The sequence below is a fragment of the Acanthaster planci genome, linkage group LG02 (assembly GCF_054643075.1).
Source record: "Acanthaster planci isolate LZ-2023a linkage group LG02, COTS_SCS, whole genome shotgun sequence".
In the NCBI taxonomy this organism is placed as follows: domain Eukaryota; kingdom Metazoa; phylum Echinodermata; class Asteroidea; order Valvatida; family Acanthasteridae; genus Acanthaster; species Acanthaster planci.
In genome coordinates this window covers 1,260,898-1,276,411 of record NC_141778.1, presented here as the reverse complement: position 1 = coordinate 1,276,411, position 15,514 = coordinate 1,260,898, and the positions used below count along the sequence as shown (strand labels likewise).

The following is a 15,514-nucleotide window of genomic DNA, read 5'->3' as shown; positions in this document are numbered from 1 at the left end:
TTCCTTCAGAATGTTTCAGTCCTTCAGTGGTTAGCAAAGCAGTATGGAAAATCTTTCTTATTTGTGACTTTTGTTCATGACCAACAATGCCATCAACCTGCAAGGCAGAAAATCTTGCCCTTCACGACTAGCAACTTAATAAAAGCCGCCCCCTCAACTTGAACCTCAGCCAAGTTAGACCATAGAGCTACAACCACGTAGGTAACTTTTCACACAAGTGTCGAACAAACACTGGCTATTACCGGCAACCCTTTATAGGATTTCAGAAAATCTGCAATCACTTCATCAGTGTCAGAATTAACTGATAATCTTTCCTTGGTGTGTTTGTGTTCACCTGCCCTGGTTATTATCTTCACAGGTGTACAGTACTTCAGAGGTATCATTCATAGACTATTCATGGCCACAAATCCATAAGCTTACTCTTTCATCTGTCCAAGAATTCTTTCCCATTCATCTCCAACTAGTAATACTTCTGAAGAAGTTCGTTAAGGGAAATTTAATTATTCATAGTAAGTCAGGTGATTGTGCACAATGATTAACCATACTGGCTTCTGCAAACCACGGTACTCCGTTGTTGTTTACAAAGAAGGGACTGTGTAAATTAACTCAACTGCATTTCCAGAATTTTCTGAAATATTTGTACTGCAATTGAATTGCTCAAATTCTTGTGTGGATTCTGGAAAGTAATAAGAAAATTTACACTTACATAAAACAGCAACATGGAAGGGCAAGTGCCCATGAATCATAAGCAGATTGGTTTTGTACTAAAAGAAAACATTACCTTAGTTTTGTTTGTATTAAATAAAACTTTTATTCATGTTTAGAAAAAGCCTGAATTTTCTTGCACAAACCAATGGACTAGGAGTAAAATAAATCAAACTGAAAGTAAAAATGCAGATTTTTTGAGAACAGAATTTTTTTCAGAGGGCAACAGGATTGACTCTCCTAACAAGGGTATTCTCACTAGTGCCCAACAAACATAGGCCCACAATTCAAGGAATCAGACATCCAGATTTGCAACTTCTCAACATAAGCTTAATGCTAAAATCAATACTTTGGAAAACCGGCAGAAGTAATCAATGAGATCAAGCCACTACAAAAACACTGCACCTTGGCGGCCACATTGTCCATGGTGATTCAGACAGCATTTGTAAGCCTTCTAAAAAAGACCCAGGATTTAGTCACAATTGTGCAAAATCACCAAACCAAGACACCATTACATACACTCCAGGTTTATTTCCGGACCATTGTTTGTCTGTGTTGCATTTAGATCTGTTTATGTTACATTTCTTGGCACTCTTCCAAGTTCCAGACTGTAAAATGCACAGGTTATTTTGAGATCTCCTGCTTCAAGTTTACTAGTGCAAAGGGACAACAGAACACCTAGTCAAAGATAACAAAGGAGTGTAATTCAGCCTAAGGGAAAGCACAAGTATGCTTTTAACAAGCATATGTAAGTAGGTCCATAACTGAATTTTCCGTAATGAAAATTCACATCCAGGACCAGAATCATTTCCACAATAGGGAAAGTACACATAAAACGAGAGAATAAAAGCACACCTTTGAAACTTAAAACCTGTTCAATCCACTGAAGGTTTACTTCATGCTTAATTAAACCATGTTGAACAATTAAAGTGTTTGAAATGGGGAGGGGTTCATGAGCATACACCATTTTGGACCTTGTCAACTGTTATCAATTCCAAGTTGTTTGGTTAGCAGCTCACCACAGTCCAGTCCCTTCCCCCCTTTCCTCATAATTCCTTGCTAAATCGATTTTATTGCTGTTGAAGGCTCACAGCTCTTCACCCTGTTTAAAGTGCTCTTGTTTTTCCGGAGGGGTTAGGCAAGTGCTACTGACCTCAGAGCTCTGTCAACAATGTTAATCGTGTCCTTGACATCACTATGTAAATTAGCCGGCCGGCTTTCAGCGTCCCCTCTCAGCCAATTGTGTTCAAACTTCAGTCATAATCTGTAGGTTGCAGATGTGGAGTTATGACTCCATGCACACACAAACAACATGCTGTCCTGTACATCATGCACTTGTACATGTACATGTACAAGAAAACTACAGACAACCATGTGGCCACAGATAACGTACATAATGTGTAGACTGTATGGCTTAATTTGATAGATCTAGCCTCTGCTTCCAGTAAACAGTTGAGAGCTACTCCCTCATTTTCAGAGCTTCATATCTCTAGCTCAGCTTGCTGCCACGAAACAAACTTAAACTCAGATCAGCGGTGGGAGAACATCTGATTTTAAACATTTCTCTCTATCCAGCTCACAGGAATAGAGAAATTACCATGTCAAACACTTCATTTTGCAACCTTGAGCTACAGTTTGCCATGATCCAAGGGGAAAAAAAACAAACATTCCCTTGAAAGAAGAAAAACAACACTAATGTGTTGCACAGAAATGGTGTCATAGTAACTTTAGAATACTCTGTTCCAGTTGAAATCTCACTCTACAAAAGATGCTACTAAGCTGTGGCCTGCCACTAATTGTCTGTGACAGGTGTATTCAAGTTTAAATGCGAATTGGATTTTTCTTTCTGTTACTAATATTAGACATGCTAAAATGGCAGAGTTGAATGGATCCTCAGCAACAGGACTTAATCACTGAGAGTGATACAAATGCAAGCCATGGTTTGAGTCCTCGCTGTATGGCTTGATCTGATGTCTGCCGGCCCAATTTTAGGGATTGAGAAAGTAGGAGGCATCGTAACCTTGAGAGTAACTATTGACAAAACCCACAGCACTGCCCATGTCAAAACAATGTTGACAGCTCCTGGTATGTTTATTGAGTGGGGTGGGGGTGGTGGTGAAAGAACTGACCTTAAGACTTTCAAATGAGGCTTCATAATGGAGGACTTCAGTGATGAGAAAAAAACCATGGGATGTGCTACAGATCAAATACAAATCAGTTGGCCAACGGACTACAGGATAGGCTGGGAACTCAAGCCATACCACAGAATTTGAATGCACAATGCTCAGATACAGACCAGAGTCTTCATTGGTTGTCTTCAGGTTTAAATCCAAGTCCAGTCAATTTTTTTTGTCATACCTAAGGCCACATCTGAATTTCTAGACTGCAGCTGGAAACAATATTGCCAATGGGAAGTGTGTCAAACCACTAGCTGGTGGAAGTTGTAGAGATGCACGTATTCTTTCCTGCCAAACCAATTAAACACATCCTGATAAAATATATATTTTCATTACCTGAGCTGCTGTCGAGTTTGGTCCGTGGACTGCCAGACAGGCTCGTCAGCACCATAGCTGCCATAACATCATCCATCAAAGGTTCTTCTTCAATCTTAAACGATTTGGCACTGAAAAGGCGACAAGAAAAAAGAAAAAACCTTTCAACAAAAGACCCCAGTCACTTGATGTCTAACGTGACAAAAGGAAAGGAGTTAGTAACATTAACACTTGCTAGCCTTTGCTAGTCAGAGAATATTGGCAATATCATGAAATGGAACACATCATACAGCCCAGGCTTGGGATAGTGACTTCAAGGTATGGGACATGTATATGCTAATACTATTTAAATGGAAAAAACTCAAAAATTCTGAGCAATATGAGAAAGCTCTTTTGTTGAATCCGATGTGTTACTCACCCCAAGACCACAACACAGACCAAAGAATTGAGTGGAACCTTTAATGGAAAAATGGAGCTCAGAAATGGGGGAGAATTTCAATCACAGATGATGACCGAGAAACCGGAGCTATTCTAAAAGTCTACACTCTAGTCTCTACACTTATGGGGCAGCAGAGCAGTGTATTACGACTGATGTTTAGAAGGGACAATATGGCCGTAATTTTCTCATCTTTTATGGGGCAAGTCTCATCAGGGCTTGCATCATGTCTATTTGATGGTTAGACACGAATGCTGGTTGGGAACTGCACAGGATATGAGATGATGCAACTGTAGGCCAATGTGACCAAGGCATGGTATGTGGTTGAACTTTCCATTTAACCACTTGATGAACACGTGCTACACAGCTCATACGGCATGCAGTAATTCATCACGGTGATCGGCGTCTAAACATCAGATGATACAGAGAAGTCAAGTGGAACCCACTCCCAAGTAATAATAAAACTCACAGTTTCAAAAGGCACAAACCAATCGGCAAAACAAACTGGAGAAGAGAGTGTTCTGAAAATGTCATGTCAACATTCTTATAAAAATTTACGAAAAATCTGTTCCGTAAGTTACCTTATCTCATATCATTTTGAAAATTCCATGAACTCCCGACTCGATTGAACAACCCAAAAATCACAAGAAGTCAATAAAAAAAACCTTGTCAAGTGGTTACAGAGAGATAAAGAAATCAAACCCAGATAAGCTAGTTTTGCAGAAGACCATTCATTCCTTCACTACAGCCACAAAATGAACCATTTAGATTTTGACCCTTGGGTCAGCTCAACTGGGTGACAGGGATCTGACAAATTACACCTCCAGTAGATTTTTCACAGGCAGATTTTATCCTCGGCAACTACTTGTCAGTTTATTGTTCGTTTGCACGTCCATCTGGCCGGTCAATTTGCCAAGTTGATCTGTCCGGACAGTGTAGGTCAGTGGTCAAACTCCCAGGACAGTGGTCCAATAAATCCATAACGGCCCTGACCTCATCTTGTTTGCATTTTCTGCCCCAAGTCTGTTCTAATGAACATCACTCAGGAAAAAAATTACGGTAGTTGGTGAGCTAGATACACATACAATGTCGTTATTTGGTCGTGTAACTGCCCCTGCGCAATATTTACATGCAATATTTACACGAGGTGGCAAGCAAGATTGTTCAGTTTTCTTCTATAACAAAGAACGGTTCGAGAATAAAAGGGAAGTGAACATCCCAAGTGACCATGAGGCAGAATTGCTTGGCTCACTGAGAGGAAATAATTGACCATTTTAGTACCCTAGAGGTTTGAAAATTAAAGTGACCACCGCTGGTCAGGTAGTTCTGGTCCACCATCACGATCTGGTTACTCGGCTAATACGCATCGCTTGAACGGTGTTTATTATACCGGCCATTTCAAGAGTCACTCATTTCCATGGTAATGTCATTATCTTCGGGTTGGGTTCTGTATCGAAATGAGAAAAGATGTTAAGGACCCTGTCATTACTGCTAGAACTTTTAGCGCCTGGCTATTTTCATTAACCATCAACCGCTGTTGGCAATTTACAAAGTGCTTGCGTGACCACTAAAACAGATCACTGACACGACTGGGGGGGGGGTTGGAAAATGTCGCACTTTAAAATGAGTGAATTGTAAATTGTAAAATGTAGCCATGTACAAGAGTTTTGTGAATACTTGATATTTGGGACAACTAAACTGCACATTGACCTTTATGAATGGCTGCAAAAGTATATTTACGGATCATGCGAGGGAAAAAAGAACTCAAGCTATAAACTATTAATGCATGAATATTCATGTTTCATTAATCTTTCATGATTAAAAAGCAAGTCAATGAACTTGATTCCCCGCGAGCATATGCTTTACTTATTTGTCCTCATAGGAGGGTTGAAAGTCCTTTCAGCTCCGGCCACTCACAACGATAACACGTTCCGTATCAACACTACTATTTCCTCGAAAAGCATTTCCAAGAATCGCTTCGAATGCGACGCTGGATCTGTCACATCGAAGGTCAACGCTCTGTGTGAACGTGCTGAGAGTTTATACAATGAGGACATTCCCCCCTCACGTTAACGCCAACTTCCCAGCTCATCTTCATCTGATTCTATTAAAACAATCAGCAATTATGTATCCTGTATTAACCACGAGTGTCTTCTTGCAGCATATTTTTGCTACGAACCTATTAGATATTGGGTTTTGGAGTATAGGTTTAATTACAACTCACAAGGTAATATTCTTGGTGGGTCGTATGAATAGAAAGTAGCATTTGCTCTTACTATCATTTTTGAAGCATTTACTCGCGTTTGTATGAATAATAATGAAGCAAATGCTTTTACTTTAGTGCAATTGCTAACAAGTAAAAGTATTTACTTTTTACTCTTTAAGCTTGTGCTTGACAATAAGCAGTTTCTTCATTTTGTATGAATAAAAATAGTAATTTCTACAGAATTGGAGTATTTAGAGCATTTAGTTAATGTTCAAAATGGCAGCGTTCACGAATGTCATTCGAAAGGAAAAGCTGTATGCCTTTCAGAGGGAATCTCAGGAAAGCAGATGCAGGCAGTTGTACCGATTTGAGAGAAGCAGATCAATTTTCTTCATCAAGGTTTTTGCGATGAAAATTACTGCTATCGTGCTTTTCTAAAAGCCTTGCGGAGGTCTCGAGATACAGCACCGTGTTGCATTGTGTGCGGGTGGGTGTGCAGACGAGGTGCGTCTGTACGTGCAGACAAGGGAAGCCCTTTTGTCCAAAATCATTCAGCTGTGCAGTCAGCCTCCAGCATAAAGCATTTGCTATACCAGTAAATGGAGAATAGTACAAGAAACATTTTATTCCTACAAATTCAAACAATTGCTTATTCTTAATGGTTTGACTTCTCAGTAAATGCTTTTGCTGTTTTCTTGAACTTCATAGCATTTGCTAGTTTTTATTCATACGACCCATTGTCTTCTTTGTCTGTTTCAAAATTTTCCAAACTGGAAGAAAAATTCCTTATTAAAGTTTCTTTTGTATCACATCTGGCTTATAATTTTTTTCTATTCTAGCGAAGTAGGTAAGTCATGGCAATGACCACGACTTTCAAAATCCTTTATGTCCACACTTTTTCTTCTTTTCAGGGACATGTCCAAACAAAATCTACAACACAGGCAGCAGGTCAAACTCAAAGTCGCCTCATCGGACCACTTGGTGTGAATGTGACGTTCCTGGCTCTATGGTGTGATCCGATCGACAAATTCCCGACCCCAGGTTTGGGCTTGCGATTTTCGAAATTCTCGGAGGAACAGAACACTTGACAGGTTCCCACTGTTGTTTGTGTTCACTGCATAGCGTACGTGCAGTTCGCAATATATGCAACCGATCTTTCGAACATATTATCACCCATTAATGATTAATGAATTCCTGTGGAGGCAGAAACAACACTGATATTGGTAATTTGCAACCAGCATATTCCATATAGATGCTCATTGCGTTCAGTCATTCACCTCTTTCGAAATTATAAAACGTGGTGTTTCACATGACTGGAAGTGGAAAATTGTAGTGAGCTGATCGTGGCTGGTCGTTGACCCATTTCCTTTGAAGTTTCGTATCCATTGTGCCCTGATGATAGTCAGTCTCTCTTTTTCTGTCACTCGGAGCAGAATATGCGGCCTCTTATGAGGTGAAATTTCTTCCAAGGATGGGCAATGCACTGCGGATGCGGGTTGGTTAAAAGCCCTTTTTCTCGGCCAGGATATCAGTGCCCTGAAGCATAACTCTACAGACAACTTTTGCGGACATTCAACGACACGCCCCCGCCCCTTCCACGGGCTGCGCTGAACCCAATCACACACGCTGTGACGTCAACTCTCAGGAAGGGGTTGTCAAGTCGCGTTGCTGGGTTCATCTCTTTTTTTTTTTGGTGCAAATCTTCCTAAACCTCCTGGCTAATTTTGAAAGATGCAGGCGAGTGTCATAGGGTTAAACAGTTCAATCAGCAACACATCATTAAGAAAATAGTTCTTGTAACCATCTTGTAAATGACAATTTCTGTTTACTTTCAAAGGAACCATTAGTTTCGTTGCCATGTGGCACTTACGTTTAGGCGCGTACTTTATAAATCATGGGTCAATACATTCCATATTCCTGCAAATCCAGTACTTTTGAATCTTGATCTAAACATCGTTTTAAGGCGCAATGTAAATATACAAAAAACAACGATATAAAATCTTAAAGAAAATACTGGATTTGACCCAAATCAACAACCTCTTGATAGAACTCACTCTGCAAAATACTGCTTTTTTCAGAGTGTTTCAGTTGACCATTTTCACCGGCCGGCGCAAAATAATGGTTGATCCCTGCTTGTCATGGAAACGGCCCGGCAACGCCTTACTTGGCAGTGTGCCCGCGTATAGCAAACGGCATGTACATGTACATGTACAGTATATGTACTGTACTGTACATGTACATGTACATAACACCAGATACAATATGTACATGTACAACACGCCCGGCAAAAGCGACCCGCGTGTGTAGCTCATTACCATACAATGCTTCAGAGCGTTAAAGGAACAGTCCGCAAGTCATGCAAGTCTCACTCTTGGACCTTTCATTCAGGCATGGAGTATGAAATGAAATAGATGAATATTGATGAGGGGATAAAAAGAAACCTTTTTTTTGCAGGAATAATGGCTGTTGCACTTTTTCAGCAATGAAGAAAAAAATTAATGTGTACATTATTTTGCTTGATTGTATTTCCCTTTAAAAATCAAGCTGCATCAATTATTGCTCGATCCGCGCGATTGAGAAAAAACAATATCTTTGAACCAGTCGACATAGGTTTTAAGCTTTTCACGCTCTTTGTTTCTTTCCGGTTGAAGGGGCTTTTCAAATAATGAATGAAAGTATTCATAACAGAAATTTTAAAAAGGGATAAGTGTTGGACCATCTAGCAAACGCAAATCATGAGTACAACGGTAGCAATCGTTTTGAGATAAAAACTGAATGGAGAACCAAAAACTACAAAGTAAACACGTAATTCAGCGATAACCACTAACGCTTCCTGAAATCAGGAGATGCTGAATCAGACCTACAGGCCTACCAATTTATGTCTGTCTCTTGTTTGGGGTCGTCTGGTCGGGTGGAAATGTGGCCTAAATTCTAATTTCAAAACAGCAGCTCCTTGAGCTAACCTTCATATTGTACGACGGAGTTGATAGGCAGTTCTAGTAAACTCTGACTGTGAGCATGTTTCCATGTGAAACTATTTTGTGCGGTATCAAATCCCCATCGAAATGAATGTTGATATAGTTGTAATATGGAACTTCAATTCAACCCACCCATGCCCGTGAAATAATGGGCATTTTTGTTCCCTTTTCTGATACAAAAACGTTGAAAAAAATCAAGGCGAATTCGTTCTTCGAGTTTCATTTATCAAGTCACGGTCCAATGGCCAGCGCACAGTTATAATCAAGACACGCGAACCCGCACAAAATACGCGTTTCTACTGGACAAAATAATGAGGGACGTACCATTTCTGCACGTGGATGACCGAATTTTAATAAGGACTGTACCAAAACGTCAATGGATGAGCTCATCCGTGAACGGCATCCAGGGTATTTTTTTTTTAATTTCTTCCGGCAAGTGGAATTTCCGGGGTTGGCACGATTCGCAGATGCTGTCAACAAACATGCAGGGTGATTGCGAAACACTGTATTTCTTTTGCGTTTGTCATTCAGGTGATTTCCCAGTGAGTTCGTGGTAACAACGGAAAAATACGGGTACAAATTACAGACATCGCGCCATTTTTCCTCTTAGAATAAAAGAAGTAAGGCTACGTCAGCACACGTACAAATAGTTATGCATTTCATATGCGACATTTTTAGTGTCCATCGGAACGCGTGCCGTTTCTATATTGATAGGACCATAAAGCAAACGATAAACTTATAACACGCCATGAGTACACCTGGATTTTTCACAAAACTGTAGGCTTGTACTATGCTTGTTCAAGTTCATGGACTGTAAAACAGGGAATTATCATGATTTCAAAAGTGGTCAAACTGTTTCAAGACTTCCATCTCAAGCAGTTTACAAAAATATTATACGAACATCATAACCTGGTTAAATTATTAACTTGTGGAGTGGGTTGGGCCCCATTATAATAGAATCTACCGAAAACGTGCCCAGCAATTCACGTCTGGGCATGTACAAACATGCCCGGCTTAAAAATTTGCATGTGAAGATATTAATTCTCCTTTGTTCCACTCGTTTGGGCATGCGCTTAAGCTTGTTCGCAATCCGAGGTCGGGGCATGCGGGCTTGTAAATTGACATCGAAAGGTTAACTGAAACAGAAATTGGGCTCTACGGGCACGGCTATAGCTACACGCGGGAAGTCCTAGGAATGCTCCGCGGTATGTCATTGCTGGCGTGAACCCTGCGCTAAGCCATTTGGAAAACAGGTGGTATGGGTCGAAGTACCAAAAATAGCACCCAAGAAGTCAGAGAGCTGAACATGAACGAGACTGCCTGATGTACATGTGTATGCCCATGTGAATCCCCCGAGTGGGGAAGTGACAGACTTTTTCAAGCACACTTTAATATCATGTAATGTTCAAGTTTGAAGTTGAAACATACTGGTTAAAGACTAACTCGTAGGTTGAACCTTAACTGTTGATTTTAATGTGGTAACTATAATTAACTGGAAATGGAATTTGTGTATTTCCGTTCTGTGGAGGATATCCAAGACAACGGTGCCAAGCTTGTGTGACTTTATTTTTTTAATGGAATGAACGGGGTATTCACAGAAAGATTTGCAAATTAACCAACTGAGAAAGCTATTTATTTCTCTTAAATGTTAAACTTGGGAAGTCACAATCAAGGTCTGTGATTCAGCCTCAGGAGACACAGTGCCTGATCAATTAACGATCAGAAGTACATGTACAGCTTTTCCACATTACATGCATTTGCATTAACGAACCGTGCATTAAAAACACAGCAGTGAAGCTGTATTATTGAAAGCCTACAGTGACCTCAACAAGTCGTGACGATTTACACTTTACAGGTTAAATTTCTGCGTTTCCAACCTGTCCAATATAAATATTGACCACATGTACCCCAGTATTTGCCTTTGTGTTTTTACTTTTAGTTTTGAGAAGACTAGGGCTAATTACCTTGGTGGCAATCTTCTGTAATCAAACCCATCCCCAGATAATCTTTAGTGCACACTTCTCGTTGCCAGACATAAAACGGCATTGGAAAGCTCTCAACGTATTAATCTCTTAATCGATTTCTTGATCTCGTTTGTCATTATTTGTGGCCATGACCTGAAGACAAGGTTGCACTGGACGCGCAAACCATCGATGGTACCCTGCAGCAACTGTTGACAGTCTTATGTTCTTGCACAAATGTCACGTGTTAACACATGTACACATCTATTATCACATCAAGAAGGGTCCGTACTATGTGTCGTAACCTTGGATATAGCCTTCTGTGAACTTCGAGCAAAACGCAGAAGATTCTATAAATCTTTCTCAGAATTCAACCAAGACCGCAAAATGAGACTGATGTGCATTCATGTATGTTTGGTATCTTTGCAGGCCACAGTCTCAAGACATTCTTTTCAAGTGATTTTCTCTTAAAAACAAATTGGGCAATCCTAATTTCTGGTGCAAAATCAATCAATTTTGCGACGAAAACATTACCGCAGAATATAGTTTCAAAATTAATACAAATTGGTAGTATTTAGCTCCGACAGCTATTTGTATAAGGATAAACTACTTCAGAACATTTCCCCAGTAACGTAATACTTCGATTTCTCAAGGTTGCACGGGTATCTACCAGAGAGATACGAAGAGACAAACGATCACATGATTCCGGTAACGCCCACCACAACAAAGTACACTTCCCGTGTTGCGCAACTCAACGCAGACATGACATCAACAAGGTGAATTCCCCTCCACGTTGATTTAAGAATGCGCGCCTTCACAGACGATACAGGTTTGGGGAATTTCTGATTTCTTGTCGAAACTTTATATCAAGTTCAACCGGAAGATCCAATCCAAATTTAAATAAGAAAAGATCTCTGTTCCGTCGCGATGAAACCATCTTTAAAAAATGAAATGGGCATGTACGAGCTTAGATTTGGTGTGCCCCTTAGAGTGGGGGGGGGCTTTATTTACATAATGCCGCGACAAAACGTGAGGACCTAAAGCCTATGCTCGGACAAATGACAAACATAAATACAACGCTCGCGCAAACAATCAACAGTAAACAACTGCTGATGTCTGGCAACAGGCCGACGTTCGAGAAATACTCGAACGATCTGTTTATCGAATTATGTCAACAAATGACGTACAGACCTGACCCAAATTTTGCAGAAGTCTCCACTTTTTTTCTAGAACGACTAGGACAAAGTCCGAGGTTCCTGTCAAATTCTTCTAACAAATACATGTACATCCATTCAGGAAAGTCTATATCAGCACACGTAGTCACGATCGATAACGTTATTATTAATCCAACCGTTTTTGTTGCAAGCTTGAAAACAATCAGCCAACACGGTAGGTATGCATACTTAACCTTAACAGTCCCAAATCCTCCTATTTCTATACGATTTTACGTACACCCTTGGGGGTTAGGGTTTTAATCTACAGCAGGAATACACGCTTTTATATGAATTGAATAAAAGCTATAAACAATATCCCAGGCAACAATTTGAGGTCTTTGGAAACATAAAAAGGTCTTTCTGGCAACAGGGAGCATTTCTCATTTACAAATTCATTTTCCATCTGTCAATAATTGACGTTGTGAAACCGCAGGAAAATCCCTGCGAACGTCCACCACACACCGGAGGTACACTATAAATGGAACCTAAAACTTTAAAGCACGTGATGCGGGTATTGTTTGTTTCTTTCAAAATCGCAGGTCTGACGGGTCAAGGATGAATGTAAATGTGGACACTATCAGGCTTATTGGATGAGATGTTAAGGGGGGGGGTTCACATAGACCCACGGACCTCTTCGTGAATGGAACGGCCATGAGGCAAAAACACAGATAGGTTTCCCAGAACCATGTGTGGCGTGGCTGACCATAAATGGCTGGTCCCTGATGTAATGTACATGTACATGATGAAAAGTCCCCCAAGCAACCAAGGTTGCAAGAAAGATTTCTCGTTTCCAAAAAATGCTCAGTCGACCCATATTAACAATACACGTCTAGTACTGCTAGAATTCCATGTAAAATAACAAGGCGCCTCTGAAAGCTGTTGGTGTATGAATAAACCCCCAGAACTCCTATCAGTGGGCAGATTTACCAAGCTTAGGAAGTTCACTCACCTGGGCACGTCGATACTGCTGGAAACGTTCCTCTTCTTTGCGTCCGAAGTCGGGCTCATGTCGGCCAGCTTCAGATAGTTGGTTTCGTGGTCAGCCAGCCGTGGTGACTTGCGGCTTTCCATTAGGCGGACTTCGTCCAATTTTCGCTGGATCATGGTCTCTGAGCTGTCCGCAATTTTGATGAAAACCTGAAATTTTAAAAATTTTCAATATAATTTATCATCAGGAACTTTCAAAATACCACATAAACGTTTCGACGAGACGGGGGACCAGGAGCTTGGAAAATTTAAATAAAATAATGCAATTATAGATACTTAACAAAACTGACATTCAAATCTTTTATTTTCTTAACTTTACTATAATGCTAAAGAATACTGTAATATCCCTTAAGATTTACATGATAATAGAAATGTCAACAGAATGCATTTCATTGCAAGCCTTCTCAGACCGGTCGATTTAATTAGGTTATGTGGTAAATGCAGTCATGAATGCGAGTCGGTACACAGCTTCCTGTATGTACATTGTTAGGTCATGGGCTAATCTTACCATCCTCCATGGTTAGATTAGCGATGAACTGCAAGGCGTGCGACAAGAGAGGGGGCTTTTTGTGATCGACTCGGGTTTATAAGTATCACGTGCCATGTTTATGTATATCACTTCCGCGCACTCCCAAGGCCACGGGGCATTCAAGGTGGACTAGTTAACCCAAACGGCAAATAACTATGCCAGCTCACTTCGCGAAAAGGGGGGGGGGGCTGGTTCTCTCAATCATCACCTAAAGCCTCTCGAAAGCAAGTTTTATCTTTCAAGGCCTGGGCTTAACAGACATGACGGGTAGCGGCTCAATCCCCAATGGCACGAATGGAAGCAACTTTGATTTCTGTAATTTTCCTTCCGTCTGCCTGTTTTACATCCAGCGTGACAAGCGGTATATGTTGATCATGGAAAAATACTGTGTATAAAAACGCTGTTCCCTAGGTGTATTCAACTACCAAAGTTCTTTTTTAGGCTAGTCTTGGTAAAATGTACAGTGCATGTATCAATAGAGTTTCCAACAACCTGCGGAAACACAGACAGAGCTAACACATTTAGTGTAAAAATCAAATCAATAAAACCAATTAAGTATTGTCTAGTTGCACTTGCTTCTATGTAACATTAGTCATTCCTTTTCGTCATAATTTCTCATTCAAAAATAATTTATAGGAAAACGTCCACTTGTGCACAAATAGAAGTGACCAAACCGTTGACAATGCTCATTCCAGCAATGAAATCGAAAATTCTGGAAAATACACCAGTTATCCTGGTTCATAATGAGCAATAGATCAGTTTTATCATACTAGAGAAAGGTCTGTATCCTCTCTGGGGTTAAATTAATTGCTATGGCAATCCAATTTGAAACGGAATTGTATACGTGTGGTGAATTAGAAATGCGACTGATACACACCTCGTTGGTTGGCTTCTTGTGTTTCTGCACGTGGCCGACCATCTCTCGTCCATTGTTGGTGATATACACCTTCTGGCCGAATTTCAGGTGGATGCTACAGACCCCTCGGAACCCTTGTCCGACAATATCGGCCTCCCTGTACACCTTGATGTAACCATCGTCGAAGCATATGGTGTAGTAGGTCTGATTTTCTACATTTCGGATGATGCCAGGGTAGTAGATACCATCCGGCCACGGAGCACAAACGCGGGTGCCAACAATGCTTCTCTTTGCTAGGCGCTTCGAACCGTACATGTTTACTGCTCTGTCTAAATTTGAGCTTGACTAATTCTCGATATAGTTAAAACCGGTGGCTTGTTGCGTCAAGTATTGTGGTTTTCTTCAATCGAAAGGTTCTCGCATTCCGATATCATAGGCCCGACCGCAACTTGAAGTTTGAAGCTGTGAAATGGCCCGGTAAGTAGCACGCCGGTAGATTTGTTATGATTTTTATTTCACGTATGGGCGGTGCTTAGCCGGCTTTCCGATATCGCGGTCACCAAACACGCCTTGCCATTGGCCAACAAGAAACACCCTCTACAACCATTGGCGAATGCTAATGAGGTCATATATTTGCATATTTCCATTGTGCGGATGACTGGAGACCCAGGCCATTCATATGAAGTGCGCTCATGCGCACAACCGCAAAGCAAGGCCAGTGTACCGGTGTTTACTCCAAATTCGTTGGATAGTTTCTTGACACTAACTGCAATCGGCCGCTGGGAAAGCGTCAATAGTTCAAGGAAATGTGTATTCCAGTCTGCGCTGCTCACGAAGAGTTACATAATTAAACAGCTTTACCCTGAAAAAAGATTTGTCAGGGACCCATTGATCAAACTGCAAAGAAAAGGCAGCTTAGAGCACAGTCTTAGAAACAAAACTAGGGCAAGTGGGTCATAGGCTAAGCAATGAAAGAGATGCTGACAAGTACAATTATGTAGGACGAAAACATGTTTTGATTAAAGAAGGAAACTGCGAAAGTGGGTCGGTTCAGCTACAACTAGTACGGGCAAAATAGCTGTCAACAGCTTCCTTGAGCCAGCCTTTGTCCAACATGTTGGAAAATTCAAGCACCGGAAACTGTTTTACC

The 15,514-nt window shown here is 40.8% G+C and overlaps 1 protein-coding gene across 1 annotated transcript in view; it reads right to left on the bottom strand.

Annotated features, from left to right (window-relative positions):
• LOC110985043 (zinc finger protein 704-like) overlaps positions 1-14,861 on the bottom strand; it is a 37,982-nt gene extending 23,121 nt beyond the window's left edge. The window contains exons 1-3 of the mRNA XM_022245752.2: positions 14,386-14,861; positions 12,942-13,129; positions 3,219-3,328 (exon numbers count right to left, since the gene is read on the bottom strand). Of these exons, the coding sequence (XP_022101444.1) occupies positions 3,219-3,328; positions 12,942-13,129; positions 14,386-14,679 (592 nt within the window). The 5' untranslated portion in view covers positions 14,680-14,861. The remainder of the gene's footprint in view (positions 1-3,218; positions 3,329-12,941; positions 13,130-14,385) is intronic.
• Between the last annotated feature and the right edge of the window lie 653 nt (positions 14,862-15,514).